Source organism: Symsagittifera roscoffensis, chromosome 2 (assembly GCF_963678635.1).
Source record: "Symsagittifera roscoffensis chromosome 2, txSymRosc1.1, whole genome shotgun sequence".
Lineage (NCBI taxonomy): Eukaryota > Metazoa > Xenacoelomorpha > Acoela > Convolutidae > Symsagittifera > Symsagittifera roscoffensis.
Window position 1 is genome coordinate 71,399,396 of NC_087063.1, and position 27,273 is coordinate 71,426,668.

A 27,273-nucleotide genomic window follows, 5' to 3' on the forward strand; every position below is an offset into this window, starting at 1 on the left:
GGTTTCTTATCTTAATCTTAACGGTCCTTTTTTTAAAGTTGTTTTGCAGATGTAGGATGGCGGATTTTACAGACACATGTTTGACTACCATTAGCCAGGCAGAATTCTACCGCTGCGAGAAGGTCAAACTAATGGAGCTCAGTCAGTCAGTCCAAGCGAAAACAGAACTTCTATCTGCCCATTTGACCAGGCTTAATTTATTACGAGACATCGAAGATGGTGTGGAAAATGAGACTTCGAATGCAGCTGATGACCTTAGTTCTGCTGCGTCGTCTGCATTTGAACATCAAAATAAAATAAAAACGAATTCTCAGCTTCACTTACTGCTGCCGAAGTCTTTCAACATTTGCGCCCCCAGTGAATTCATAACTTCGCGTGATTTATGTGATAAAACTTCAAAATTGCTACTGAAACTTTATTTGAATCCATCATTCTCATCTTACGTTGTGTTCCAAATTTGCAAAACTTTCGAAACTTCTATGAATAATCAAACAAGTAATGAGCACAGATTGTTTTCAAAGTTAATTGAAATTTTTTCGAAGAATATTTATTCGCATGGCTTACTTAATGAAGATCAAAAACGTCTTATTCAGTTCCATTGCGATCTGGGTCAGAGAATTTCGATTTTGACCGGCAATTTACGCTTCCAAACCACGTTTTTCTACCAATCTCTACAAGAACTGATCAAACAATGCGGAGATCCATCTCTTATGAGCTTCACTGACCAACATTTGCGACCTTTAGGAGTGGATCTACTGCTAAACTTGATGCCGTTTCGCAAAAATATTCTGGAAAATACGCAGTTTAATTCCATCTCAGACAGTGATCGATACGCGGAGTTGCAGCAGCTGTTCAATGCGCATCAGCAAAATGGTCACAAACTAGACGAGCAGAAGCTGATGTCCTTCTGTCACTCAGTTTCGGGCGCCATAGAGAGCAATGTGAATCTAATGCCACATTGTGTCAAACTGTATCTGGCAGCCATCGAAACCAGCCTCAAAGTTAGTGTCTCATATGTTGTTAATGCTCCAGAACAGCTAGAAATGATGAGGATCACACATTAATAGCGTTGCGTCATTTTACGAAGTTCACTTTTTTCCAACCCCAGTCGCAAATAAATTCATTTGGTGGCAGTTTTGAAGCAATAGCTTTATATCTGTTGCAGGCGCGGATCTAGGAATTTCTCGAGGGGGGGGGGGTTGGATTTTCAAAAAAGTTTTGTCGACCTTTTTTTTAGATCGACCAAACAGATTTTCTGAGCTCTCCCAATCAACTATAAAGGGCCTAATTTGCCCAACTTTTCTGCGCCGATGGCAAGTGTTTCAAAAAAAGGCCAAAAAGGCGTTTTTAGGCACTTATTGGAAAATTTCGACCAAGAAATCTAACCCCCCCCCCCCCCCCCCCCCTCAAAATTACTATTAGATTGGTGCCTAAAATTATTACTATAAATCTCAAAATAGTAATGGCAGGGGGTCGAATCCCTGTTTGGATTGGCAGGGGGTCGAATCCCTGAGGGGGGTACTGATCAGTCAAAATAGTAATGGCAGGGGGTCGAATCCCTGTTTGGATTGGCAGGGGGTCGAATCCCTGAGGGGGGGGGTACTGATCAGTTGTACTTTGCTGCATTCAGGGACGAATTTAGGGAGGGGGCGGGATTTGAACCCCTTACCAACCAGGGATTTGAACCCCTCACCAACTGAGGGTCCCCCGTTTGGTATTATATTATGACATCCATTTTAGGCCGAACAATCCTAAAATTTTTCTAAAGACGCCAATGTATAGTAATTTTGAAGGAGAGTGCTCGCCGAAAAAAAATGCATTCGGTCAAAATTTTCCAAAAAATTTTCTCAAGAAATCGCTTGCACCCAAAATTTTTTGGTTAAAATAGGGTCTTTATAGTGTACTGGGAGTGCTCCGAAAATCTATTGGGTCGGGAAATCTATCCCTTCGAGAAAATCTTAGATCCACCACTGGCTGCATTAGCTATATAACTAATTTTAGTAATGAACGTAGTAAGTACTCTTATATAAGTGTTGTTGATTTTTCAGTGGTTTTTTGAGGAAAAATTAATTAGCCTTGCGATAAGCAAGGGTATTGCAATCAGGTACCAGTTTTTTTTTCAGTCAATGACTTTAATTACAGGACTCATTTCTAGTGACACTTTGTTTTATAATAATTTCAATTTTCTTGGCATTTCCGGCCCTTTTAGCCTGGAGGTAGGAATACGCCTGCGACGCAAAGTTCCTTGGTTTTATTCTGACCAAGACCTGTTTTTTTTCTGTCAAATAAAAAAAATTCTCGGCCAATTATTTGTCTGCTTATTTTTTATCGACTTATGTGCTACATCTTGGAATATTTTTTTGCTGAGCGCTTTTGGTGCTTTCAGTGTTTGATTTACTTGTAATTTTACTTCCATTGTTTTTGTAATTCTTTTTTTTGTTTTTTTTTGTTTGGCCTAAAAACTTCATTCGACCCAAATTTTTTCCGCCTATTTTGTTATACTGACCTAATTTTGGGTCATTTCAAGGGAAACACAATTTTTGTGTGCTTGTGTGTGTTATTTGGCTTGAAGAGTTTCTGATCAGGGGTTTTTGGCTTTGTCACCGCTTGCTTAATTTTCTTCCGATGCTGATTTGACATTTTATTCTTTTGGCATGTTTGGGCAGAGTTTTGGTTTTTTGTGGTTTAATTTTATTATAAGCTCACTGCATTTCCTTGGTTAGAAAGAAGACAAACTTGCCTCTCGAACAGCAAGTTTTGATTTTTCGCGGTTTGACTTGTGATTTTTTTTTGAGTTCAGTGCATTTCCATTGTTAAAAGGAAGGCAAAATTCACTATCGAACAGCAAAATGGTAAAGCCACGAAATACGTGATCGACTTCTAATTTTGAAAATGGAAATTAATTATAAGATTTCCCAGCGAAATAAAAGTTTTCCTATCGATCCAATTTTCTCAATTATTTTGTTTGTGTTTTCTGTGCTACTAGGCCATTCTTGATTTCATTTGTTTGATTATCACACCACTGGCGTTTCTGAGTGGTTACAAGCACACGTCTAGCTTTGCTTGCTACAGTGGAACCAATAATGAGTAGAGCGAAAAGCTGTTAACCAAGCTTTAAAGAAAATTTGCTGTGATTAACTAGCTTTTCAATCTTCAGTTAGCTCTTTGTGCTGACAAAATTCTTAAAATGTATCTGAAAAAGTCTTGAAATTTTTTCACGCTCAACTTTGATTTTTTTTGCAGTTTGGCTTTTTTTCAAGTTCAGTTGTTGTTTGTTTGTTTGTTTTTGGAGCTCGTTCATAACTGATTTGAGGTACGAAGGCGTTCTGTTCTGTTCGACCAATAAACTGTAAGAATTGTTCGGGATTTGTTTGCAGTACTGCGATACTGGGGATGAGCACAAAGTGGTTGTGGTTCTTCTTTCTTCTGCCCAATTACTGCATTTCAGAATGAAATGCTCCGTGTCTTCCTATTCGTCACTGTTGCAATAGCGGCATTGTGGCGATTCAGTCCACAAGTTCCTCCTCAAGTTCAGTTCATCTCCTTAGTTAAAAGGAAGGCAAATTGCGAAAGTGTAAAGATCAAGGAAAACGTGATCGACTTCTAATTTCGAAAATGGAATTTAATTATCGAATTTCCCATCGAAATTAAAATTTTACCTATTGATCCAGTTTTCTCAAATTGGGTTAATTTTATGAAAAGGTTTCAATCATATATTGTTCTTGAATTTCAAAGAGCTTTGATGTCATATTTGCTTCTTTAAAGTTCGATAGATAGATGAAGTTTTTTTTAAAGTTTCGTTTATGACTTTTCCAACTGTGTGTTGGCTATGTTTTAGGAGTGTAGTTTGGATGCGACTGCGAGGAAGCACTTCAAACTGCAGCTGTTCCTGGACGTAGTGATCTGTCCCCTAATCAGAAATCTCTTCTCTCTGGCCAGTTTGAACAGTGGATCCTCCTCCTCTCTCCACTCGGGCAGTACATCAGTGTCTGCCATATTCGCCAGTGCTGCACACCTGTTCAGAGTCTACTGTCTCTCTCACGCACAGTCCAAGTTCGATGCTGCTCCTAAGGTATGTAGTCCTATGCATTCAAGTTAAATTATAGAACCCAGAACAGCAAAAAGATTTTAAAAATTAAACAAAAATGCATCTAAGTTTTAATCACGGGTACATTAGGAAGTTATGGGTAAAGAGCTGAACAGCTGGTATGCTGTTCCCTCCGCTCGCATATAAACGGTATTTTTTAAATCTGAATTAAATCTCATCCGAAAACTAAGAAAAACAGGCCTGAATTGGGAAACAATGCTTTAAATGCATTTTTTTTCGAATTTATCATCCACAATTGTAACTGCGTTCTTATCACGTCTTTCTTGTCGTCTTCAGTGGATTCAGTTCGACTGGGCGACTATGCGAGGGGCAAATGTGTCAGATTCACTCTCCTCTACTTACATGGACGGGGTGGTGCGAATGCAGGCCAACTCAATCTCCATAACAGCTGACAGTTTGCAATTTCTTGTTAGTTCACCATAATATCATTGGGTTTTATATATTTCGTTTACACTTGCGAAGCGAGTGTGTTAGTACGAACTTTTTTTTCCTACCTTCTTTTCGCGCGTCAATGTCAGTTAGTTGGCTACTCTGAATTTTATATGAAAGCTATAATGCAACATGGCGTGTTAATTTGTTGTTGTGATAACTACTGCAATCTGGAACTCATGTTTGACCTGCCAAAGAGTTTTTTTCACTAGCGTCAGCTTAGTGTATAATTAAGAACCTTCTTTTATTAAAAAAAATTTAAGTCGCAAATATTGGTTCCACTTTTTGCGGCACCTTTACAGCTTTTTGATAGCATGTGCTTTAACATTCGAATAGTAATAAGTTAACACAGCTTATGCATTTTTAATTCATCAAATGAACCGAAGTAGTTTGTTTCAAACAACATAACAATAATAAAAACTCGATTTCAGAAATTTATACATAATGTGGCTTTATGCTTTGAGAAATACTTAAGAAATTGATGCTGCTTTATTATCTAACCATTGGAATTTCCAAGCCCATTCACGCTTGGTCAGGAGGTAATGCGGTGTCTAAAATTGTTTTTTTTTCGGGAAAAATTGAATAATTTGACATGAGTTTGTCAGCTTAGTTGCCACACCAAGGAGTTATTACGCTGTCAGCAGTTTTATTTGTAGTCTCAAATGTCGTTGATTAGTTTCCATTTTTTTTCGCTTAGAAATTTTATGCGGCCTTAATGATTTCGTCTTGTTTTGTCGGTTTAGTGAAACTGTTTTGCAGCGCACTAATGGTAAACAATAATTATTATTGTTTTAAATAATTCACGTTGGTTGGAAGAGAAGTTAAAAATTCAAACAATTTATTGGCTCAACATTTTTTTATGGCAAGAATTTCCATTGGCATTTTTTTTCGAATAATTGACGTCTAACCATGTGTTGTCAAGCTGATGAACGCTCGGAAATTAGTAAAAGCTTGTTTAAAGCGAGTGGTTGTGCCTCTCGTCTGTATTTCTGAAGTTGAGTTTTTGATTTTTCTGCAAGTCCTTTTTCGACTTAATTATTCTCATCCCACTTTCTATTTGGTGGCTTGCAATGTTAAGCTTTCATTGTTTCGCAAATGATGCGAAGCTACGCTTTGCCTCTGTTACAAGTACGGCGAGTTAGACTGTTCAGGACCAAAAGCGCAAATGGTGAGAAAAATTGTTAGAACCTTAGTTTTGAATTTGGTTTTGTAATAGTTAGATTTCCCAGCGGAAAACTACTTTAATTCGAAAAAACTGGATCTTAAGTAGTTTTCCGCTGGGAAATCTAACTATTACAAAACCAAATTCAAAACTAAGGTTCTAACAATTTTTCTCACCATTTGCGCTTTTGGCAGTTTTCGAATTAGAGTTATTTTTTATCAAAAAAAGTCAAATGAATAATTCTATCAAAGTTCGGAGAGCTTTTGCGGCCATATAAAATAAAGGTGAATAAAAATGAAGTTTTAAAATGAACTAAGTAAAGACCCATATATAGTTCTTGATGATGTTTTGTATGTTTGTTTTCCAGGAAAGCAAAATAGATTTTGTTCAGGCTCAGTTTTGATTTTTCGCGGTTTAGCTTTTGGTTTATTTTTATCAGTTAATTTCCTTGACTTAACAGAAGACAAGTTCCACAATCGAACAGCATAAATCCAAGATCACGAAAAAGGCGAATGATTGCTAGTTCTGTTTGTGGATATATAAATTTTGAGGTGTTACGGAATAAAAAATGCCTTCTGATCCATTTTTTTACACAAGTAAAGCTTGTGTGATAGTGTGAATTCTCTTTTTATACCAAACTATGTCGCAAATACTGTGGCGACGCAAATATTGTTGCGACAAAATGTGTTCATTTGAAAGTGTTCATTTTGATCAATAACCACCTATTAAGTATAGCCAATGCTAAGTATATTAACTCAGACTATTATTTTACAAATAGCACTTTAGCTTCAAGGTATCATGGATCTAGGGAAGGAGACCCGCAACAAAAAAAGAGGGTTCGAATCTGGGCAGGGTCGGGTGTTTTGAGTGAACTTTTTCTTCGATAACTAGTTTCTTTTTTTTTAAATTGACTGGTACTGCTAATTGACGGTAGACTCTTAATTAGCGCGCGTCATTTGCAAAATTTTGTAGACTCAAAGTTTTACTCATTCAGTTTTTCCCAGTAGCGTTTTCGGTCATGTTTTGCTTGTGTATGCGAAGTGCAACTTTGCCTCTGTGTCTCAAAATGGGTTATGGGTTTTCAAAGACTAAATTGTGTTTTTCAATCAATTATTATACTCTTGTTTTTGTTCTGTGCTCCACGCTTATCTTGCTTAGCAGTTTTTTTATATGTTGATTGTTTTGGGCTGAAACATGTTCATGGTCGTGGCTGCTCTAGAAATTTTTCGAAAATTATGAAGTAATTGGTAGGGCGACAATTCGTAACAGGCGACAATGCATTGGTATTTACTGAACGCTTGCGCCACTGCGTTTACATTCGTCACGAGAGGAATAGTGGACGTAAATCATTGTTTGACGCTTGAACTACTGTTACGAATTGTAACAGTAGTGTATCAGTTTCACCTCTGTGTAATCAACTTGACTATCGAATTGCCGATTTGCCCGAAGGAATTAATACGAATCAAATGGCACCTTTTAATTGCGTTGATAATGCAGATGATGTCTCTTATAGCAGCATTTCTGTGATTCAATTGGGTGAAAACAAAAGCTTTGGATTCGGCGCACTGCGATTTTTTTGAAATCTAAGATAATATTGTCACGAACTTGTTGAAACGTCTTAACTACTTTTGTTGATTGATAAATAGGAGAGTAGCTCTTAAATTTTGTCGAATGACTCTTCTATTTTTTCTGCTGCTCTAATTCTAAATAAAATTAGGATCAAATCTAGTTATGGTTGGTTTCATACACCGTTTTAGAAACAAGATCAGAAATTTTTGGGCATGAAGTTTTTTTTTGCATTCAGATAATTGCTTGTCAGAGAATTCATTATCAAAGGCATTCTTTTTTTCGTGTTAAGTATGACAATGTTTTCCAGAGAATTTGTCTGGTTGGCAAGGGTATCTTAGAGCGGTATACAAACAATTTACGTTTCTTTTTTTTGGATATATTCTGAAGCAGAAATTCGAAATCGCGACCAGATGGGTTGGGATAACTGTTTTTTTTATTCGTTTATGCGCTTTCGTTGCGATATTTTGATGGTATTTTCACGTTTTGGACGCGTACGTTTCAAGGTAGTGAGTGGTTAGTGGTAAAAATACTGTGAAAATTTAGCTGAGAGCTTCAACGTTCTTTATGACGGCTCGTCATCTGTTTTTTTTTACGGTTATGTCATGGTTGTGCAATGATCGTTGCTCACCCAGTTAACTTTTTTTTCGGTGAAAGCTATGACACGAAATTTACGGCTATATATTTGGAGCAGTTCCAAGTCGTCCAATTCTTGAGTCTAGCTTTTTGTAGAAACGTGGTGTGGTTTTTGGTGTTAAATTTGACATTAAATATATATAAGTAGTGTTTTCGAAATGATTCGTTTTTTTTATACAAATTGTAGATTCTTGAAAACTCTGAATTCATTTGGGTGGCCGTTGGGCGATTATTGCAAAGGCATTGTCCTTACTTGAACAAAAACTATTTTTATCATTGATTATTTTTCAGCACGATTTTTGCGAAAGAGTCGATAGCTGAAGTCTTAATCGAGGATTCTTTTAGCACGCACTCTATTAAACCCTTTTTCTATTTACCGCATTAAAATGGGTAAAGTATTTTATGGGTAATATGAGTTGTGGGGTAAAGATGTTGGAGTAAAAAAGCGACACCATTTCTGATTTAACACTAACTTATTTCATTTCAGATGTCTTCTCTTCATGGTGTTGTTCCATCGATCGCATCCTTAGCAGACGGAGGCCAATTTGCAGGAGAACTGGCACTATTGAATGATGTCACTTCAACTTACCAAGCAAACACTCCCACTACTGCAACCAATGGTCAACGGACGAATAGTAACTTTGACTGTATGGAGTCCCGTGGAAACCGCAGGGTGCAGCAAAGTGGCAGTGTGTTTGTCCTGGAGCCACTCTCAACTGAACAAGGTCGCATCATGTTTAAACAATATTTTTGGTCACCTCTTTTCTTTTGATTTATTGACGAAGTGAGAGTTGACTGTAATCTAACTGTGGTTTATTTGTTCAAGTGGTTTACCACGTAAAATGTGTTCACGAGGCCACATAGGCTTTAGGTCGCTAGGCTGGCTACCTTGTAATGATTTACATAAAGGAGAAACTAAACTTTAGTTTATTGTCAGGTGTTGAAAGAGCAACAGAAAAGTTTATCCGTTCCGCAGACGAGATCGAGCCGCAACTAGTTCTGAGGTTTGACTTCTCAAGTGACAATAGAAGCGAATTGTCATCTAGTCAGACGGGGGGACAGGGGTCTAGCAATGACAGTGTGGGTAGCAGCAATGAGAGTGGAGGGGGTGGAGCAAAGAAGAAGAAACGACATCACAGAGACAGAATGGAGCGTCGATCAGTGGAAGAACAGTCCAAGGTATAGCATTCTTCCTACGAATTAGGCTTCAGAAATTCAACAAAAAAGACCCAAAATGAAGGAGGCTGTTTGGAAAAATTGTGAAGCTTTCATATTAAGAATAACTATCGATGCTTTGTCGAACACGTTTATTGCAGTGTTAAGTTTTCAGGTTTCCAGTTATGCCATGAAAGATGGACATGGTAGTGGTCAGAACAAGGGGTCGGAAATGAGAAGCGGCAATCTAGAACGACGAGGTATTACTTGTCTAAATTTTTCTACAATCGAACTCATCCAGAATGAAATACCATCATTGAGCTGATGGAATTTTCCCTCCAGCTCGTTGTGTATCATCTGACAATCGTTTTGTTTGTTCAGTATTTATGAACTAAAAAGTTTCACTTATTTGGGTTGTTTTTTTTCCTGGAAATGTTTTCGGATTGTTTCGCTCTCATTGTTCCGACCAGGAAGTGGCAAGGAGCTTTATATCCGGATGAGTTGCTTTGTTTTTTTTTTAATTTTTAACGCAAAATTACATCCACTGATGAATCATCTTAAATCCTTTGATTCGTTATTAGATCAATTTTTCGAAAAAATCTCAGTGTCTGCTTCGAAGAAAAGTTTGTTTCAATAAAAAATATATTGTTTTGTTTTTCTTGATTTCATTGACTTTTTTGACGGTATTTCCAGAGCTTTAAGGCCATTTTTTTCAGTTTGATTGCGTTCATTACTCCTTTCCAACTGTCAATTGGCTATGTTTATAGATTTCGACAAGACTGAAAACTTGGAAATCAGTTCAGTTACGTCTGAGAAGTCTACCAAGAAGCTCCTCAGATTCGACGTCCCCGCCGCATCCTCGGGCACCAACACCACAAACACAGGATCCTCCTCGCTTCAGCCCAGTGGAGGGTCGTGCAACATGACAGTGAACTCAGTGGCAGCGGCTGTGGTCGTAAATGGGAGTGAGGCTTTGTTGGACTTCACCTCCGAAGGCGCATCAGTGCGTTCGGCATGTTCGCTGGATTTCGACCAGGACACAGATGCACTGAGTGATTTGCTGCTCAATGAACAGGTCCGTCAAGTGTTCATTTCAAAAAGACACAAACTACACATGCACTGCCAATGCGAATGAGTTTAGTTCAACTTATGTGCAGTGTTGCGTTTTGGAATAAGGAACCGGCTATGTTGTTTTCCAAAAATAATACTTAAATGAACTCGTTTTAACTTCTACTTAGTCCTAACGTATGTTTTGATGTTTATCTACTGCTGATTTGAAATTAAATATTGTGTATGTAGCAGATTCCAAGTTTACAAAAAAGACGCCGAAGGAATGTAAGTGGCGAGCTCTGCGTTTCTGTTGTTCTTAGCTTAAAGTTCTAATCTACAATGTGATTTATTATTTGACCACCATAATTGTTCTTGTGTTGTCACTTTTACCAGGGTGCGACCAGGTCTGAAGGGGGCAGGTCCACTCCCAGGTCTATGGTCACATCTGATGACGGACTCCTGGATTCGGCCGGCACTGCATCTGTGCATGCGTCTGCTGCTTCCGGTGGAAATAACAATGCTACTCTCAGACCGCCGGGCACTGGCTCCTCCAGTCAGCGCATGCCGCCACACAGGGAGAACATCACAGATAAATTCGGAAAGTTCGAGGCAAGTCAAACATACTGTCAACTGTTCATCGACTTTCTTCCCGTGTTCAAGTATCCAATGAATTGTTTCTTTGTGAGCGTATGAACCAACTGCTCTTTTGCTAGTTTGAATTCTGAGTTTTAATGACTCTCTGCCTGTTTCGGGTTTAGATTGAGAAGGGTTCGATGAAAAGGTCTGATCACGGGGACATCCGTAACATGCGTGGGCAGAATGGCGCCTCTCAGTCCAACGGAGCCTCAGCCCTTCCCGGGGGAGTGTCAACTATGGGAGGAGTGGCAGACAGAGGTGGACCGGGAGGGGATTTGCAGAGTGACACGTGGAGTGTAGACGCATATGCGAGTGAAGAGGGATCGGAGCCCCCACCGGAAACTACTTCTGTCGAGAGGCTATCGGTATGTACTACTAACAGTTATTCAAACATGAGTGGTATCACTCCTAGTTATTCAATGGTGTAACTTCCTAGTTCCAGACCGGTACCATTTTGGATATGTACTGCATTCGATTGTTTTGGTTTTTGATTTTGTTGAGTGCAGCTTGCTCAAATACCATTCACATCGCAGTTCAAGATAGTCTTAGTCATAGGCTGTTCAGGCTAGTTGATCAAATTTGATTTCAGGAAATCATGGAAGACTGCGAATTGAGTGGGAGTTTGAGAGCTACGTCGCTGGACATGGCAGTGTCCCGATCCTCCGCTCTTAGTCTGGCCAGTGTGAATGACGACACTGCTTCAAACAAGGATGCGGGAGGCTCCTCTACTGGTGCACTCTTGAGGTCATCGGTGGATCCGGGTGGCACGGTGGATCTGAACCGGAGTCTGGACGATGAGAGAGGCGACAATGAAGAGGCACTGGGTGCTATAGGAGGTTATTCTTAAGCGTCCCTAAATAATTGAAACCATGTATTAACTTGAGGTAACTTTAAAACCTTAGATGAGACGATTGTTACATTGTTCTGTCTCTTAATTTGAATTTTAACTTCGCCACAGAAAGCTCTCAAAGCAAGAGACATGTCTTTTGTTCAGGACATTTATTTTAAAGCGAATAATTGTTCAGAACTTGATTTAAATTGAGTATTTTGGAATTTTGAGTGGAATTTTAGGCCTAGACACCAGTCTACTTCATGTTCTGGACGACAATAACAGTGATACGTGGAGCGTGGATGTCGCAGCAAGTGAGTTCGAGCTCAACGAGGAACAACGTCTGGACGATTTCCTTGAAGATCAACTGCTGCTGGTAGAAGATCAGACGCCAAAAGGGAACCACAGTAGACGTGGCTCTCGTAGGAGCAAGAAACCCCATCACCACTCCACTGGTCCCAATGCGTTCCTCTCCTCCAATTCCGCATCCAATTACGAGGACTTTATCGGGTCTACCCTTGGAATGGAAGATGCAATCGATGATATCGGGCTCATTGGTAAGAAAACCATTAGTGTTTCGTCCGCGTCTGGGCGTAGCTTTCCAATTAGTAGTACAAATAATTGGGGAAAAAACTTGGGCTACTTTTGTAAGCTACCCCCTGTTTTCTTTCTTCCATAAAAAACTATTCTTCAATTAAACTATCGTTTTGATTACAAGCTGGAAAATCTATTACGCTTCTATTTTTGATTATTAAGAGTAATTAACGTAACGACGACTCTTATATAGGTCTTGGTGATTTTTTTTTTAGGAAAAAGTCTTAAAATGCTCTAATAACTACAGATGTGCATTCATACATATTAATGCATTTATTTATAAATGCACTTAAGTATATATACACTTTTTGAGTCCAATTGAAATTTATCTGCTGAAAGTTACGTAAATAGCACTCTCCAAAAAAGAACGTGGAAATGGCGCAAAAAACATGAACCGTTTCTAGTTTCGAAACTGGAGTTTAACTTTTAGATTTCCAGCGGAACGAAAACTTTACCCTCCCTATTGATCCAATTTTCTCAAGTTGGATTAATTTTATCGAAAAAGCGCAAATCATAAATACTCTAGAAATTCAAAGAGCTTAAAAAGCATCTATTTTTTTCTTTGATATTCGAAAGCTGAGATTTTTTCAACAAAGTCAGCGTTTTTTTGTTTACTTGCGTTCATTACTCTTTTCCAACTGTCAGTTGGCTCTGTTGATTAGTTTGAGTCAAGTAGGCAACAGCTATTTCAATATATAAATCATCTCATCATAACTGCGTGTTATTGCTTATGATTCACGTATGATTAGAAACGAACATGGCTATTAAGAATAATTAGGTGCTTTTAGATCCGAATATTGAACTGACCATTCCCCAGACACAACAGAACTCGAATTTGCAGAACGACAGACTGACTCTGTTGATGAACGCTGAGCACGATATCCCTCATTCGGTGAGTTGGCTAAGTTCCGTTGTAAAGCATTTTTCTACACTTTAAGAAGTGCCCCAATCCTGCGTTTTTTTTTCTTCGTGTTTTAGCTGTTATGTGTGTGTGTGTTTTAAGATGCAGGCGGAAAGTTCTCTGGATGTGAATTTGAGCAGTCGGCACAGCAACGCTGGCTCCTCCGCATTGGACTCTGGCATCTCTGGATCTATGATGAGCACACTAACGGTGTCCTCCATGTCCTCATGTATGGACACTCTTGGATCCCAACAGACTCCGTCTAGTGGTCTGGGGGGTTCACATGGACACTATCGTGGCGCCTCCGCGGGAGGAGGGGCCAGGCCAAAGACTTCTAACAGTCACCATTTCCAACAGCAGTTCAGCCATACTGGTTCGCCTCCAGTATTATATTTCTCCGTTTCTTATTTTTTTTCTCTTCAAAATTGATCAAGTTTGTTAGAGCATTATAGAACATTTACTGATGCCATATCGGCGAAGTTTGTTCCGTCTCAATGATTTTTAATTTGCATTTAAAGCTTGAGCCCAAGACAATTCTGCAGGAAATTATAAAAATTTGGCATTTCAATTGAGAAAACTATTCGTGATTTTTTTAACATGCTCAAATTGGAATTTTTTGCTTTGACTTTTGATTTTTTCTAAGTGTAATTGAACGCCATGAAAAAGCTAATCTGGATCAAGATCATTTTCTTTCGTATTTTTTCCGGAAAATTCTTCAAATGCTTTTCTCACTCAAATTTGATTTTTTTCGTTTGGCTTTTGATTTCTTTCTAAGCTCAATTCAAGTTCATTTGCTTTTAAAAAGTTAAGTTAAGCTGTGTCATAAAGAAACTGAACACAGTCGAAGAAACGTGAATGACTTTCAGTTTCGATAGTGGATTTAAGATTTCACAGCAGAATGAAAATAAATTGTCTTTGTGGAAATTGGTCAATTCTGCACAGCACGCAGTTACACTGGTTCAATTTTTCATTTTTTGTGCTACTGGTCCAAGGTTCAAATAACCAAGCTAGCGAGCGTAGTGTTTTGTGTGTCATTCCACTCTTTGCCACATAAAACGATCATTTTAGTGGGATGTTTATTCAAATAATAGTTGCGAAAATAGTCTGATACCCAATATAAAACTTCGACGCTCTGCGCTCAAAACTGAAAGTATAGTTAAACTGTTTTATTTTACAAACTTTTGGATATTTGACAAAAAGCGCGTTTTAATTCACTTATTACACCGAAGACTTTAGTCAAGGTGTTATGGTATCGTGTAACGGGTTTTTTTTTTTAATGTTGTCTGTTGTCAAGTGTCGACAAATAACGTCCACAGTTATCAATTATCATGTGGGCTGGACTATATCGCGCTATGTCACGTGATTGCGTATGTTTGTTTCTTTATTTGTTCATCTTTATTTATTTAATTATCTGTTCTTCTATTTATTTAATTATGTTTAGTTTGCTTATATTTATTTATAATTTATGTATGTACATATTTGTTTATTTTTATCACGTGTTTTGTTTATTTATTTAATTATTCTTTCTTTCATTTAGTTTTGCTTTTATTATTTCTGCGTGTGTATTTATTTATTTTCATTTATTTATATTATGGGTCTGTTTGTTTGGTTATTTGTTCATATATTTTTTTTCATGTCTATTTAATTATTTGTACATTTCACTTTTGCTTTTATTTATTTATTTATTTATTTATGTATTTATTTATTTATTTATGTATCGATTTGTTTTTTTATTGCTTATTTATTTATCAGGTGTGTTTTGTTTATTTGTTGATATTTATTTCTATATTTATTTAATTATTCTTTCTTTCATTTAGTTTTGCTTTTATTATTTATGTATGTGTATTTATTTCATTTATTTATTTTCATTTATTCATATTATGGGTCTGTTTGTTTGGTTATTTGTTCATATATATTTTTTCATGTCTATTTAATTATTTGTACATTTCACTTTTGCTTTTATTTATTTATATATTTATTTATTTATGTATTCATTTATGTATTTATTTATTTATTTATGTATTGATTTATTTTTTATTGCTTATTTATTTATCAGGTGTGTTTTGTTTATTTGTTGATATTTATTTCTATATTTATTTAATTATTCTTTCTTTCATTTAGTTTTGCTTTTATTATTTATGTATGTGTATTTATTTAATTCATTTACTTTCATTTATTTATATTATGGGTCTGTTTGTTTGGTTATTTGTTCATGAGATATATATTTTTTCATGTTAATTTAATTATTTGTACATTTCAGTTTTGCGTTTATTTATTTATTTATTTATTTATTTATGTATGTATATATTTAGTTATGTATTGATTTATTTTTTTGTATATACGATTTTTAAGGCCCTTTGTCAATATAGTAAAATTTTGGTGTATACATGTGTTAGTACGATTTTTAGTTCTAGAAGTGTTATTTTATGATCTTCGTTGATATATCAAAAATTTAACCTATACATGTGTTAGTACGATTTTTAGTTCTACAACTGTTATTTCAGGCTCTTTCTCGATATAGCAAAATTTTGGTGTATACATGTATTAGTACGATTTTTTGTTGTAGAACTGTTAATCTTCAATTATTAGTTGTTCAAGTTGTTTGGTTTTTGCTTCAGTTTCTATGCCTTCGGTGTATTGCGCGTAGCGCCTATGTTTCATGATAAGCAATGTGTAAGTCCGACTTTTCAGATGATTTTTTCTTGATCAAGGCAAGCTAGTAGTTCCCTGTATTTAGTTTGAAATAACTTTTTTCAGTACTTGTTGTTCCGACCTTTGAAAATGGGGAGTAACTTTGTATTCAGGTGTGTTTACACTAGCAAAAATTAGTGAGCGTTAGTGCTATGCTACGGCTTTTATATATTTTTTCTAACCTAAGGTGCAAATATTGGTGCAATTTTTGGGGCATCTTACGGCTTTTTGACAGCATGTGCTTTGACATTCGAATAGTTATAAGTTAACACAGTTGATGCATTTTAAATTCGTCAAATGAACCAAAAAAAGCTATTTGTTTCAAGCAACAACAATCATAAAAACTTGATTTCAGAAGTTTTCTAATTCAATATATCTCGCAGTTTTTGAAATGCAGAAAATATACATAAGTTAGCTTTATGATTTCCTATTTATTGCTTGCAAAATTCCTTCGGTTATTATATTCTAAACTATTGTGTTACCTGCAAAATTGTGTCTATTTGTATTTGGTGCCACTTTTGCTGCCGCTCGAGACTCCAATTCTCGAGGTCGCAGGTTCAAACCTTTACATACCAATGTTTTACTAATTCTCGAGTGTTAAATTTTTAAAATGGTTTTTCACGCAAAATTAGGAGCCACAGATAATCACCGGAATGGGTCGACTGCTATAACGTACTAAAAACCTTTGAATTTTATTAGAATTACTAAAAATCCAAAAGTTGTCGCGGTGTCGAGAAAAACTGGCTCAAAATTTTTCAGACCGGTTCAATTATGAAAATAACAGCAAACAATTCGATAATGATTGCAGAAAATCTCTGAACAGAATCAACCATTAAGATGGACTACAAATCTTATACGTATTTAATATTAACAGCAATGTTTTTAGAGCAAACACGAAAGTTAGCCGCCAAAAACTTCAATTTTTGTTAGTTTTGCGTTTATATGAACTTCCATAGTGTTAACATAATCACGTAATTATTACTGAACTATTACATAACTATTATCTAATAATAGTTATAATAGGGCAATCGAACCCTATTTTGTAGCCTTTTCTCAACTATATGAACATGTATGTGACCTTGGGGGCTCGAACCTGTGCCGATCCGACCGACCTAGATTTAGAGCTTCAGCATAGACCGCTCAAAGTTTTCGTCAATTTTTTTTCGAAATATAAAATTCGAAATCGCCAAAGTTTGCATGAAAGTTCTGAGAGACTTTCTTTTACCCAATACGAAATATCCCCTCCCTGATCTCAAAATTAAAAATAATTTTCAAGTGCAAAGTTTTTTGTGAAGTTTTGGAAAATTGACAAAATGCACGTATTAATTTACTTATCTAAGATGCGCAACTCGTAGACTTAATTTTTTCAAATACTTCAGACCAAAGCAAATTAATTCCACGCAAAATCAGGTACCACAAATAATCATCCGGTTGTCGAGTGATATCTCATGTTAAAACTCCTCCAGTCGTGATTGGAACGACATGAAAAACTTCAAAAAGCTGTCCTTGTGTCAAGAAGCTTGGATAGTTTGAGCTTTAGTCTGGTTTCGATCTGTTAAAGCGATCGAGTAACTTAAAATTGGTCATTTAGGCCCAGAAATTATGATATCACTAAAAGGAAACCAATTTTTGACGCGTTCTCTATCGCTTCTTTGGCAATGAACGTTTTCTGAATCTTATGGTTTTTTGTTACTCATTTTTTGAAGACCTTTCTTGTCGATAATGGCTAATTCACTAATTTTCTACGCGTTTTTTCTGTTCGCTCATCACATCACACACCAAAAACGTCTCTAATTTGAAGGAAAAACTTGTTGGTAGATTTTTCATTATTGTGGTCGGAACATTCTGTGCTACTTGCACAGCAACCGGCTATCTTTGTTACTTTTCGAAATTGACTCTTTCTCTTCATCAGGCATTTTTTTTTATTTTCTTTCGTTTTTCTTAAATTTTGCCGATACTGCTTGTTTTTTGGAAGTGCAGCTTCGCCTGTGTACTATATCTCAATTATCAAATTATTATTGTAAAGTTGTCCTAAGAAATTTTACTTATCAATAAAAAAAATTTTAAAGAGTTTTGCAACTGAAGTAAAATTAGTTTTCTGCATTTTACTTTATGCTTTTCTTAAAGTTTTTGATCGAAATTTTCTTTGCTTCTTGCGCAGCAACGGGCTAGTAATTTTTATTGCCAATTTCATTAATTCGATATTTTTTCTTAAACTGAAACAGGAATTGAATCGATTTTGATTTTAAAAGAGTCAATTAATCAAAGATCAATTTAAAAGAAACTATTGTGAGTAGGTGCGACTGGCTCCTCTGGAGGACATAGTCAGAGAGTAACGGTGAAGAGTCCCCCAATGGACTGTTTGCCGAAAAAGAGACCCAAGAGGATCGAATCGGCCTCTTCTACCCACTCGTCACCTTTGGAACGCGGTCAGTCATGATATTTATGGGATACATATAAATTTACGAAGGCTCATTTTGAATAGCTTGAGGTTTGTTTTGTTTTGCCAAAATTAGGTACTGTAGAAAATCGATCGGTGTTAGTTATGCTATTTAGTTGTGGGTGGTGTGCGTCGTATATTTGTGTAGAGATTTTGAACTGCAGTTCATCTGTCGCTAATGCTTTCGTTCACTGCTGAAAGTCAAGAAATTGTGAACACGGGTACGTATGATCCGCCGTAATTTTTTAAAACGCATATACTTTAGACGAGTCTCTGCTGGACCGGCACCGCAACAACCACTGGTTCAACGAAGACACCGCCAGCAGCTGCGGGGCAGGGGGTCAAAGGTCTCGAAACGTCTCAACTGGAGGAGTATCGACGACAGACCTCATGCAGCAGACATCAAGTGTCTCAAATCAAGACATCAACGCTGCCACAGACGATAATGTGTTTATGAGTCCAATGAAGAGACGCAATGACCTGAAGAAGATGTCGGAGGACCTCTCATCATTCACCAGTAGGCCTCCCCTGTCCTGGGGAGGGGACGAGGAGGCGGACACATCCAGTCTAAAGGGGGCGGGGCGTCTGAGTCAATCTGAAGTGTCCGACAGATACGACTTCCCTGACTCACACTCCTTACTTGAAGGTACCTCACCCAAATGTTACCCCTCAAAAACCTTCAACATCTTTTTACCCTTTGTTTCAGAGTGATATTTTGGTAGAGTTTCTTCGCAGCTGTGTATATGAAACGAGTAATGTTAAAAGATTTCGGATATTTTATGTCTGAATCAGCTAATGTACAGTCGCACTGAAACTGTTCTGACGTGTTATTTTGGTGTGCAGAGTTCGGAGCTGGGGGCAGTGGTGTTGGTGCACACAATAGCAGCAGTGTCTCCTTAGAGGTCACAGGAGGACATCCATCTATCTCAACCTATTCCCAAGTGCAACACATACAGATGGGGGACTCACTAGCCGCCCTTCTCTCTTCTTCAGGGCGCAGACAGAAGAAAAATAGCAGCAGTAGTGGAGGAGATGAGAGGAGAGGCGAGGGGCAACTGAAGAGGTGTCTATCTGCTCTCTTACTCAAGGAACAAACCAGTCATCTGGTAGCTGCAGCGCTAACCCAGACCCCATTCAAGTCCACGTTAGCTATAATTATGTTTACGGCTTATTTTACATCTGGTGCAAGTCTCTGAAATAATGACTTGTCATTTCTAAGCATTTACGGTTAATAACTAACAGTTCATGTTTTGTGTTGTTTGTGGCAACGATGAAAGAGAGAAAGAAAGAATTTATTTCTCACTGTTAATGGTAAATTTGCATATAAAGAGAATTTAAATATGAAGCACCAGAAACAGTGAGGGGACAGTTAACGAACCCAATTTGGTTACTTAGCACTGCCCGTTTTATCAAATGAAGGACAAATTTGTGATCTTAAAGACAAGGAAAAATATATAAATCTGAAAACATAAAAGATATTGGAAAAGAAAAATACTCAAGTTTAAATAAATATAAAGCAGCAGATTTAAGGCATTGTCTAGACAAATTAATGACATAAGGTCCACGCTTTGTATCAATATTTAAAGTGATGGTTCAAACGTAGTCGGTATAAAACCAAATTAAAGAAGAAGCTAGTTCAAATTCACTATTCATAATTTCTGAAACTCGCTAGTCGTAGGCACCCCTATTCGGTTTCAAAAACAAAACTTGAACTTGTTCCCTTTACGGTTACTGCTTCTACTAACTGTGTCCCATCCCTTGAAGCCTCTCTAACATCAGCAGAGCTGATTGGGGGCTAACGATCTTACAATATAAAAAATAATTTGTTGGCCAAGGATTTTTTCGGCGTAATTCTAGTAAAGCGTCATTTCAGGAAATAAAGAATTGATTTATGACTACTAGTGTAGAAAAACCGTTAGAATTACTGATTGCCAAAACTACAAACAACCTTTTTCATTAACGACTCTATAAATTCTCAAAAACAGAATGGCTTTGTCTGTTGCAGGAATAGCAAGAAACTGCAGCACTTTCTGGCCTTGTGTTGCAATGCATTGACTATGGACGACGAACTGTCCCTGTTTGGGATGTCAGCTAGAAGTGACTCTTCTGCTCCAACTTCCCACCGCTCGAATACTTCTGCTGTGCTAGTTGGAGAAACCGCCTTGTCTCTATTGAATGAGCTCACAGATGCATCGTAAGTGACTCTTTTTGAACGCCAATAATGTCGAGCTCATCGTCTAAATAATTGTTTAGTATTTATGTGCTAAATATAGCAATTGCAGTGTTTTTAATTCCTGGATCTATCCTTTAGATTCGCCAAATAATAGTTCATTACCCTTGCGATAAGCAATGGTATTGCAATCGGGTACTAGACTGTTTTCCCGTAAATAACTTTGTTCACGGGACTCGTCTGGACTCATCTCTTGTGGTACATCGTTTCATATGTTCAAATTTCTTAGCGTTCCCGGCCAACTTAGCCTAGAGGTAACAAATATGCATGGGACGGCGAAGGTCCTGGGTTCGAAGCTGACCAGGACCTATGTTTTTTTTTTCAAACGGGAATTATTATGTTTCAAATACAATTGACGGCCATTATCGGCTCATCTGCTGTGTTGGCTTAGTTGTCAGCTCTTGGAATCGTTATTTTTTGGCTGCGCTCATTTTTCTCTAATATTGCTTTTAGCATTTGATTTACGCCTACAATTTCTAATTTTACTTACCTTGACTTCGTATTTCTTGGTTTTTTTTGTTTCGCTAAAAAAATCCTGGGCCCAAATTTTTGTGGCATCTTTTTATCGTCTCAATGCCTGCATAATCCCATAGAGTATCTTTTTACTTGACCCTTCTGTCTACAGCCTTCGAAAAAGCCTGTGGGCGAATATTTGACCCATATTTTTGGATTCTTTTTCGTTTTCTTGAAAACTACCCCTCTTAAATCTGAGTTTTTGGTTTTGATGAATGGAACGGTTTTGAAGAGCTCCACTGCATAAGCGGCCATGCCCAATTTTTTTTTTTACAAATTAAGCTATGGCTCTCGGAGTAAAGAAGTTTATGATTGGCCGTTTTGTGAATCTTAGACTTTTCTCGAAAACGATCCTCTCAAATCTGATATTGTGGGTTCAGTGGATGTATTGAAAAGCTCCCCTGCATTAGCGTTCACTCACAAAAAAATCAGAACAAGAATTTATCGCCCTTGGAAAAGTCAAATTGTTGATTTTGATCGTTTTCTTAACTTTTTGAATATTCTCGAAAACTACTCTGCCATATCTGAGATTTTGGGTTCAATTCAAAAACTTGGTCATGAGAAGCCTATTTGTTTATGCGAATAAGGTCAATTTTCTGACACCAAAAGTTATGGCTTTCGGAAAAGTCAAAGCTTTGATTTTTTGATCGTTTTTAAAAAAAAGTTTTTGAGCTTCCCATTAAAGTTACTCTCCCAAATCTGAGAATTTGGGTTCAATTGAAATTTTGGGTTGCGTAAATCTCTGCTGCATTTTGGACTACGCCGCCCTATTTTCCAAACAAAAAGCTATGATTTTCGGAAATGTCAAATTTTTGATTTGTCGACCGTTTTTGGACTTTTCTCGCTTATTATCCTGCCAAATCTGATAAAGGTTTAATCGAAACAACAGTTGGTTGAGAGCCTAAATTTATTTTTTGCTATGCCCAGTTTGTTTAACAAAAAAGTTATGGCCTTCAAACTAGTCAAAGTTTTGAAAGTTTGACAATTTTTTTTTTGGAAACGTATTGACTTCACGCGAAAACTACCGGGCCAATTCTCATGTTGTGTGCAATCGAGAAACCCGCTTTTGGTAATTTTTTTTGCTGAAGCGGCCAGAAATTGCTTTTTGCGTAAACAATTATGGATTTAGGAAAGTCTTTTGAACGTTTTTTAGAACTTTTGACCGTTTTTGCGAATCTTTTTTTTAATTTACACAATCAAATCTGAGGTGAAAAGTTCAATTGAAAGAACTGGTTGTGATAGTTGCTCCTGCAGAAGCGGTGACTCCTTATTTTTTGTATGAGAAATGTTATCTCGGGAAAATTGGTTATATCAAAATTTTTTACTCTTTACTTATTTTATTATAGAAACAGCTAAGGTTTTGGACAAAGTCTAAGTTTTGAAATCACACTTTTCGTGCTGCATCGGTATAGCAAATTCATTCAATATCAAACAGGTTTTAGCCGGACCCTTAGATGCTTTTTTATCGAGGCATACGAAAATTTTGGCTTACCTAGTTTTTTCAACATCTAAAAAAAATTTTCGTCTGTTTTTAACTTGTATTTCTAATAAAAGTGTTAAAATAAATGCATTTCGATGAAACACTTTGTAACGAATATAATACCTAATGTTTATTGATTTATATATTGTATGTTTTTAAGAGTCGATGAACATAGATCAGGTTCTTATATAGGTCGTGTTGATTTGTTTCAGGAAAAGCCTTAAAAGTTTTCAGATTTCTTAAGTTGGGTGATTTTTATCATAAAAGTCTCAATCATAAATTGTTCTAGAACTTTAAAGAGCTTTACGGCTGTCTGTTTTTTCCTTCTTAATTCGATAGTTGTTATAATGTAATAAGATGTGGTGTTTTTAAAGGTGCAAGAAGTTGATAGAGGAGCTGAGTAGTGACAATGAGACCATCTCCTCCCACTACCAGCAGTTGGTAAAATTGAGAAGACAGCTCAGTCTGCAGCTGAGTCTCCTCTCTTCCCTCGTGCAACAGGTGTCAATGGAGTGCATCCACACACAGAACTCCATCCTCAGTGCACTGTGTGAACAGACTATGAACAGATTCGAGGGGGAGTTGAGAAGTGCTCAGGAGGAGGTGTTGGCCAACAGTCAGGACATGGCCAGACAAGTAAGTTGAATAGTGACATTCAGAGCTGATACGCCATCGTCAGCTTTCAATGTCACTTGACTTGTCAAATTGTCATTTTCAATAGCGGTCCGTCAAATATTGTCCCAATTGTAAAACTAGTTGTGCAATAGCTGAATTACTCCAATTATTCATCTAACCTTAGAGTTGCCCGTACTTAATACCCCCCCCCCCCGAGAAAAACAATCCAGAGGATAAATTCACTATTTTTCATTGATCTCATCAAAATGATTTTCTGTAATATAGTAGTCTTCATCATATCGTAGTCTTCATCAGTGCAGTGTACTACTAGAAGGCATTTTTGTTTTCCCAATCTAAGTCATCAAATATTAGTGCTACTTTTTGGAATAGGCTGCTTTGGTTGTAATAGCATGTGCTTGAACATTCGATAAGTATATTAATAAGTTAAAACAGTTGATGTGTTTTAATCCATCAAATGAATCAATCAAAGCTATTTGTTTCATACAATCAATGCTATTTGTTTCATAGTGCAATAATGAAATTTACATTGCAGAAATTTTCCAACTCAATATATGTTCACTTCAACATATATTTTCAATTTTTGAACTGCCTAATTCATACAGAATTGTGTTTTATAAATTTTAACAAGCGGTTGCTAAAAAAGCGTATAAACTAAAAATTAAGTGCGGTTGCGTTTAGTTTAACTTTGGACCCTGCTACATAGCATTAGCAATTGATTAGCATGTATGTTTTCTTTGTTGGTGGCTAAAGTTAAGGCCCGTGGCGCAGATGCGAGGTCATGAGACTTAAATTTGAAGGTCGGAGGTTGGAATCCGACATCTAGTGAAAAAATATTTATTCAAGGTTTATTTTTTACTTTTTCTCATTTCTGTTTAGAGCAGTTTTTGTCGTTTTCTTGTGTGTGTTTGCGAAGTGCAGCTTCGTCTCTGGTGATAGTTTGGATGACTACTCTCAATTCTGATAAATACGTGTATCGTGTGCCTGGATAAGTTTTGTGGTTGAAACTGAAATACTTTAATACCATTGGTATAATTAGCGCGAGATTTTTTGTTCCGATTTTCGAAGAAAAAGCGGAAGAGTTATGGTTGGGTGGCTTTTCTTGGGTTGGTTCAATTTTCGACTTTTAGTTTAACTAAGCGCTTATAAAGGTTTTATTGATTTTTTGATTCTTAGAAAAAGTCCCCCCAAAGTTTGTTCACGCTCAATTTTTACTTTTTTGTGGATTTTATTTGTCTTAAGTTCGATTCATTTCGATTAATATAAGGAAGGCAAAGTCCACTATCGAACAGCAAAAGTAGAAAGCCACGAAAATGTTATCGAATTCTAGTTTCTAAAGTGAATTCAAACTCCACTATCGAACAGCATAAGTAGAAAGGCCACGAAAATGAGATCGAATTCTGGTTTATAAAGTAAATTCAATTTTAACTTTATCGAGTATTCTCAAACTAGGTTAATTTTTTAGTTGTATCAAAAAAGCACCAATTTTAAAATGCTTTTGCTTTAAGGGCATATACTTTAGCGAGAGTTTTCAACAAAGAAGTCAATATTTTTCTGTTTCTTTGCGTTCATTGCTTTTTTCCATCTGTCATTTGGTTATGTTTTTATTATTCAGTCAAATTTTGGTGATCGGAATTAGATTTTTGCCTTTTGATGTTTTTTTTTTAATTTTGGGGGATTGAAAATTGCCAATTTTGCCATGCTTTGAACTAAATTATGCGCGCGGGTATATTTTTAAGTTCACTTCAATTTCATTTGCTGAAAAAGGCCAATAAGTTCAAATGGCGCGAAAAAACGCGAATGATTTTTAGTTTTGAAAGTGGTTTTTGAGGGTTTATCTTTCCCAAATTGGGTTAATTTCTTGAAAACAGCAAGTCATAAAAGGTTCTTGAAATTAAAAGAGCTTCAACATGATAAGTTTTTTCAAAATGCTTTTTTTTCAGAATTTTCAAAGTATGTCAATGTTTTTTGTCGGTTTTCTTGTTCTTTGATACGTTTCCAAGCGTCAGTTCGCCATGTTTGGAAAAGTCGCCACATCGAGAAAATTCTAGGTTCACGCAATGTAAATTTTTTAGTAACCAGCTGTAGAAGGCTTACACTCATCCTTATAGTTATTTGTGTTTGGTGTTTAAGTGTGAAAATCTAGAAAGAATGGCGACAAACTTCCTTCAATTGGCCTTTCCGGAACTGTTTGCGGCTATGACAAATGGACCCGCTGACTCTCAGGGAAGTACTTCGTGGACAGACAGTGGTAGGAGAGCATTGATGCCTGTTGAGCAAATTCTGAGACAGGTGAGGCTGTTCGTGCAGAGGAGACTGACTGAGAATGTGTTCATCGGCATCCTGTTCCCATGTGGCTCCGAGTCATTCTCGCGCGACAGGTGAGCTATCATGTCCCATTTTGCGCCTCAAGCTTTTCACCCCTCTTAAGTTTAATGGCCTAATTTGCCTTACAAAACTTGGGGCGAAATGTGTCGCTACATTTAAAAGGTGCGAAATATGCGTAGATCATCATTTTAATTTGTGATAGTTCGGGGTGAGTATGATTTTGTAAATTGTAGATCGTTTAATTTCAGTTTAAAAGTATTGGCGAAACGAGTGAGTAGTGTGTTTCACATTACGGTTGTGGCTCTTATGATCCTTATGCGATCCTGAGCCCTGTCATATTCTATTCTAGTATGTGTCGATCGTCTTTTTTAGACTGAGTGTTTGTTGTTTCAGTGTCCTCTACTCCACTCTGTCCACTCTCTCGCAACAGCTCACTCTCGATGTCTCCCACTCACTCCTGGGACTCTCCAAGGTACATCTTATCATCTCATGTATTTCTCATAGATGGCTTGGCTTCTATAACCATGAGAAGTTAAGTCTTCAGCATTTGTCTCATATGTGATATATTGATTGTGATGCTGCTGTTTCAGGAGTATTCGCGTGGGTTCCCGTGGCCTGCAGCTGTGAAAGTGCTCTCCCTCATCACTTTCCAAATGGTCGGTAACATCGCACCTTAATTTGATAATTTTTAACTGATTAGTTTCGCAATGGCTTATATGCTAGGTTCACGTGCTGATCAAAATTGTCTTAGATTCCTTAACATACTTGTTGGAAAACAATGTCAAATGTGAAAGTTCGTTACTCTTTTCGAATCAATTAGTCTGAAGTTGAGGAATTTTGGGATCTTTGTAGAGTGAACTACTATCGATTTCACTAGAACTACTATCGATTTCAACAAGTGAAGCATTCGAAAACGTTCATTTCCTATGCACTTTTGCTCATACTCTAATAAGCTGTAGCTGATTTCAAGTAAATTTGGTCATACATAACTTTAAAGTTATGGTCAGATCATAAGGTTGATGTTGATGCCTGATAGTGGGGAAGGGAATATGGATTAAAAGAATCGAATATACAACGAACCGAGTAGTGTTGATTTTGATTGGTTTTGTTTGTTTACAGGTATGTGATGACCTGGTGGACTGCATATGCTCATGTGTTTCCACGCTAAGCGCATCTATGCAGTGGACGAATGAAGCAGCTGGGGGTGCAGCTGCAACAACGGGAGTTAGTGGGGGTGTGGGAATTGGGAGAGACCAGCTGATCCCTGCCCTCATGTGTGTCATGATCAAGTGCAACCCCCCTCTCCTCTTCTCCCTCGTGCAATGGCTCAAGTCTCACCAGCTGACCCAACTGATCCTGTCCGACCCAATCGCTTTCTCAGTCACCACCTTCATCGCTGCCTTCGAACAAATCCTCCAGCTATTCCTCACTAACCAGTGCTAGCAATAGCCGCCACCTCGACGTTTGATATAAGGAGCTTAGCGAGAACTTAACTTGACGTGGATTTCAATCTATTTTTCAAAAAATATATATTCGTCACAGATTGAACAAAAACAGGCAAATTTAAGACTCCCCTGCCTTCAAAATATTTTACGGGCATCATTGAAGTCTGATTTGGCCAATACTTTATTCGGAGCTAAATTTTTGAGGCAAAATTTACTTCAGCAAGGTGCTTTGAAGATGTATAAAGTGTTGGCATTCATTCCTAACAATAATGAAAAGAGATTTGAAATACTGATTCGAACAATTGTTTACTAAGTTGGATGTCACTCATTGTAGTTTTAACTATTTTATGTTGCTTGTAATGAACAGGTATATTTTTAAATAAACAATCCGACCTAATTTATTTGGTTCGTGTTTCCACAATCTGTTTTCAAGTGGTTCAATGTGGT

The 27,273-nt window shown here is 37.1% G+C and overlaps 2 protein-coding genes across 2 annotated transcripts in view; one reads left to right on the forward strand and one right to left on the reverse strand.

Annotated features, from left to right (window-relative positions):
* The window catches only part of LOC134840436 (androgen-dependent TFPI-regulating protein-like), a 183,940-nt gene that overhangs the window by 105,611 nt on the left and 51,056 nt on the right, over positions 1-27,273 (reverse strand). The gene's annotated exons all lie outside the window — the stretch shown is intronic.
* LOC134840430 (uncharacterized) lies at positions 48-27,247 on the forward strand. Its single transcript, XM_063856219.1, has 22 exons — positions 48-1,001; positions 3,839-4,072; positions 4,385-4,516; positions 8,389-8,626; positions 8,839-9,080; positions 9,232-9,316; positions 9,824-10,131; positions 10,500-10,715; positions 10,865-11,107; positions 11,332-11,578; positions 11,814-12,128; positions 12,954-13,057; positions 13,169-13,439; positions 18,055-18,186; positions 18,463-18,843; positions 19,041-19,341; positions 20,203-20,391; positions 22,795-23,056; positions 25,187-25,434; positions 25,775-25,853; positions 25,972-26,037; positions 26,501-27,247. The coding sequence occupies exons 1-22, from the start codon at positions 57-59 to the stop codon at positions 26,822-26,824; spliced, it is 5,562 nt and encodes a 1,853-aa protein (XP_063712289.1). The 5' UTR covers positions 48-56; the 3' UTR covers positions 26,825-27,247.